The following is a 4,431-nucleotide window of genomic DNA, read 5'->3' as shown; positions in this document are numbered from 1 at the left end:
CTTAAGACCAGTCCCCTGCAGAAACATACTGCCCAGCATAACTGGGTGTAGCTCTCAAGAAGCTTGTATTTCTCTCTTCTAGTTAGTTTGTGCCAGGTGTGTGCTGTATTCAGAGTCACACCTCCTAGCATTAATAACAAAGTGTAACAAGCCACTGCTACAGGAACAACTGCAGGAAAAAGTCAGTGACTGGTGCCCTGGGCTTGAGAGACTGACTTGTCTTGTTAGATCCCTTTGCTCAGAGTGCACAGCTGTAGCTTCATCAGAGAGATAAAAGGGAAATTCTTCTAACAGCTTCATTCAGAATAATTCTGCTACTGATTCTGAACAAGGAAGTTGGAAATAAATGCCAGAAGAGGCTGTTCTTTACACTGAATGTTGAGTTAGAAATATGTAACAAGAGGGACAGGGTAGGATAGGGAGAGGAAAACTCACCCCCCTTTTCTTTAGTTCCTGAATCATTTGACCAGGCTGTTCCCATGGCTTAATTATTTTCTCCCATACCACATGCACACACACTCCTGCTCCTGTCTCTAAAAGTGGGAGCCACAGCTTGGGTCGAGCCCAGAACTCTTGTGTCTTTCTATTGCCTCTGGCACCAGAGAAGTGGTGGATGATATTAGTTGTCTTGTAACTTTCAAAGCTATATATCTTTTTCCTCTTTTATAAGCTGGCAACAGATGAATTTTAGGAGCTTTTAAAAAGTTACTGAGAACTTTGGAGCCAGTGGGGCTCCTACTTGTGGCTTTCAATGATGATGTAAAATAAATGTCATGTTAGTGCAGGGTGTAGAGGAAAATGGGAATTGGCCCAATAATGCCTAAGGGTTAAGAAAAGCTCTCTTGCTCTGCTCAGGGTTTGGGCTGGGGGATTTTCTGATGGCATGTCTCCCTGCTACAGCAGTCACCTCTGCTTGTCGGAATAGGCTGTTTCTAGTTTAGTCCTGTGCTCGGCAGAGCTAAGTCCATTTTATGGGTTTGTCTTTTCTCCAAATCACACTTGGTCTGATCAGTGAGACATCTCTGCAGCTTTGCCTTCCACAGAGTTCTGTTTGTTTTAATATCTTGAGCAATTTGGAAATGCAGAGTGTTCCATGGACACAAGGACAGGCTTTGAAATGTGGAGATACCACTGCAGGATGAGCTGTTTCTTTAGTCGCTTTGCAAGAATTACATTTTAGGCCTAAAGTAACCTAAGGTGTGGTCCAACACATCTAGGTCATGCTCTTCTGTCAGTGTAACTGTGGAACAACTCTCACTCAGAGATAAATGACAAATTACTGCTTTGAAATGAACCATTTAAAAATAGATCATGACAAGCTTCACCCTTTGCAGCCTGTGCTTGGCACCACAACCAGTCCTGCTACTCAGTCTTTAACAGCAGACTAGCCATACTTAACCTGTGCCTTCTTGAAGCAGCAGCAGCAAACACGTGTGCCTGTATTGGTAAGGGCCACGCCAGGTTCTGATTGCTCTGCTGTGCTCTGGCATCTGTCAGTGGTTCAAAACACCTTGCCCTTATGGTGAACTGTGCTTAGTACAGCTTAGTCATCTCCTGTGTATAGGAGATGTACTACGTACACATACCCATCTGCTGTGTACAGAGGTAAGATATACACTTACTCATCTCCTATGTAGAGGTTGGGCCAAACTTCATTGACATGAGTGTACTCTGGGGATCCTTTCCAGAGGAGTCGCTCCAATTCAAATGCCCCTGGGGTGCAGTAGTCCTCATCAGGATCTACTTTGATTGCAGTGTATGCATTTTTCTTCCCAGTGTTCCAATTTCCTGATGACATCTTGTCCATGAAGTAGCACTCTCAGGATGTGCAGGAAACTAGAATGCAACCAAAACAGAACATTAGCCCAAGGAAGCACAAAGCAAGTGACTTCTGCTCCAGCTGTGGGCCACTGAGAGCAGCACTGGCCAAGTGCAATTGGACTGCACATACTATGAGTTGGATGAACCTGCTCTGTGGCAAACACAGACTTGCATCTGGATTTCTGCCTCCCCTGAACTAGACAAGGAATACTTTGTTGGATGAGCTTACCAGCAGTGGGAACAAAAGCCAAAGGTTTGTGAGTATTGAAGTTCAGTCTTAGCTGGGAATTTGTTTCCTGGAAAATCCACTGGTAAGGATTTGGTAGGTCTAACAGCCTAGGGATCTAGAACACCTAGGGAACTGAAAGGGGGAAATTTAAAAATTTTTTATCATTAATTACAAATTTCCTAAACGCTTGTCCTTTATGTGATTTTCAGCAACACAGGGAGATGAAATGTGTCTATTAAAGTGAACATTGGGTGTTCCTGTTCCATTCTCTTCTACTCTTCATTTTCCCATGTTACCAGCTGCAAACTTTCCTGTCTGCTCCATCTCCCTGTGGGCTCTGTGTTGTTTCTCCTGCTGGACTCCCTGATGTCTCAGCAGTGATTGCTCATGTGTTTTTTTCCTTTGAAGGGAAGAGCTGAGTCTTGTTGTGTAGGAGACTCGTAACAAGATGATGTGGAGTTGGGTTTGATCTTATGAAGTGTGCAAGTACAGCCTGCCAAAAACTCACCTTTCTTACGGGTGAAGTGTGCAAGTACAGCCTGCCAAAAATTCACCTTTCTTACGGGCAACGAATCCTGTAGTGGCTCCCAAAAATTTTTGTACTGGCTGCTGGATGTTCGTGTCCTTTTAATTCCAAAAATCTGGCTAATGCCTTCATGCAGCTATTGTAGAGCTCTCCTGAAAGCAGGATGACCATTTTTCACTGACATCTTATGTACCCATGGGGTTTGTTTCCTCAGTTTGGGCTCTTTTGTGCCTGTCATGTTCTGTTTCTCTGCAAAACTTGAAAAAGCCAAATGATTCCTGTTTTCCTGCTCCAAAGCTGTGTAAGATTGTGGAGTCAGTTTTTGTTTGGCAAGTGTACACCTTTGTTCAAAAATTGGCTTGCTTTCACTGGCAATGGGATCTATCTTTCAGCCAAGCTTCCTAAAACATGATGATGATGTTTAGTTAAGTGGTCCTCTGTTGAGATTTATAAAGGGATTTGAGAATTCCAGCTTCTAGCAAATTTACCTCGGGCTTGGTCTTGCGTGCCTATGAGTCCCATCTCTGCCCCCACCAGCCATGCCCCAGGAGAGCCTTTTTTCCTTCCCATGCCAGAATGATGTTAATTCTACATGCAGACTCAGCAGTGTAGATAATGTTAGACTGTCAGAGATACAAATCTAATACAGTCTGACTTTGGGAGTGATTAGGCAGTTATCTAGGACTTGATAAGAACTACTATTTGTCTAGTAAGGAATTATCTTAACTGAGAGTCTGTTGCCTTGATGCTGGAGGATGGACTACTTTTATTCATGGTTCCATAAAATGGGAGGAGAGGAAAGAAGGGGAAGAAGAGAAAGCAATGCAATCAGCAATCGCACTCGGTGGCCACAGTGCCTTGATTTGTTACACCTCAGAACGGGGCAATTACATCTGCAAATGATCCTTTGTGTTGCTGTAACACTGGCACAGTTTGAAGCTTGGTTAGTGCTCTGAAAGTTAGACCACTGCTGAGAAATATTCATTTCTGTCTGTCCTGAGAAGCCATATGCTCCCTGAACTTTCAAGTACACTATGTTCTTTTATGCCTTGCCAATGTTATCTGCTGCAGGGATTTTAAAATTGAATTAGAGCACAGGAAAGCATCAGTTGAAATTCCTCTAATAAAACATGTATTTCAGATTTGACTCTAGACTAAGTAAGAAGTAACAGGGTTTAACTAGGAGGAGGGGGGAAAGGGTCTGGTTTGCTAAATAAACTCTGGAATTAATTGCCATGAAGCATTTGGTTGGGGGCAGGACAGAAGGGCTTGTGTCTTTGCAGGAATCAAAGATGTTGAACCTCATCTCTTATTGGCTGTTCGATGTAAACCAAACAGAGCTGAGGCCAGCCCACTTAGAATAAGAAGTGACAAGCAGGTTGGATTTTTTGGGGGTGGTCATTCTTAATGCTGTTGTGGATATGAGGATGACTGTTTAGCACAAGCCCAGGCAGGGAAAGCTCAGATTTCTTTTGCAGACCTCTGGGGAGGGGAGACATCCCTTGAAGAGTGTTCACCCAGTGCAGTCACATGGCAGACAGATTGCAGGGTTATGCCTGCACAGGCTTGTTGGAGCAGTCTCCCACCTCTTGTGGTGCTTCATTTGGGCTGTAATGCTTTGCATTACAGATGAGTTAGTGCAAGCTGAATGATGTACCTAGTGCAGCTTTCCTGTACCAGCTTGGCAGCCACTTCATGGCACTGCACTGTGTTGGGATCACACAACCTTAGATATGAAAGCTCTTGGAGGAGCTCTGCACCTTTTTTGCTCTTGAAAGTGCTGCCTCAGCACAGGACAAGACAGCCTTTCTTCCTTCATGGGGGAGTCTTGAAGACGAAATTCAGCTAGGGGGAA

At 44.1% G+C, this 4,431-nt stretch overlaps 1 protein-coding gene across 1 annotated transcript in view; it reads right to left on the bottom strand.

Annotated features, from left to right (window-relative positions):
• The window catches only part of DUPD1 (dual specificity phosphatase and pro isomerase domain containing 1), a 22,648-nt gene that overhangs the window by 13,631 nt on the left and 4,586 nt on the right, over nt 1-4,431 (bottom strand). Inside the window, exon 2 of the mRNA XM_009078315.1 lies at nt 1,623-1,836. Coding sequence (XP_009076563.1) covers nt 1,623-1,807 — 185 coding nt within the window. The 5' untranslated portion in view covers nt 1,808-1,836. The remainder of the gene's footprint in view (nt 1-1,622; nt 1,837-4,431) is intronic.

The sequence above is a fragment of the Acanthisitta chloris genome, unplaced genomic scaffold (genome assembly GCF_000695815.1).
Source record: "Acanthisitta chloris isolate BGI_N310 unplaced genomic scaffold, ASM69581v1 scaffold8747, whole genome shotgun sequence".
Classification (NCBI taxonomy): Eukaryota; Metazoa; Chordata; class Aves; order Passeriformes; family Acanthisittidae; genus Acanthisitta; species Acanthisitta chloris.
Note: the sequence above shows the minus strand (reverse complement) of the source record. Positions and strands in the feature narration are given on the sequence as shown.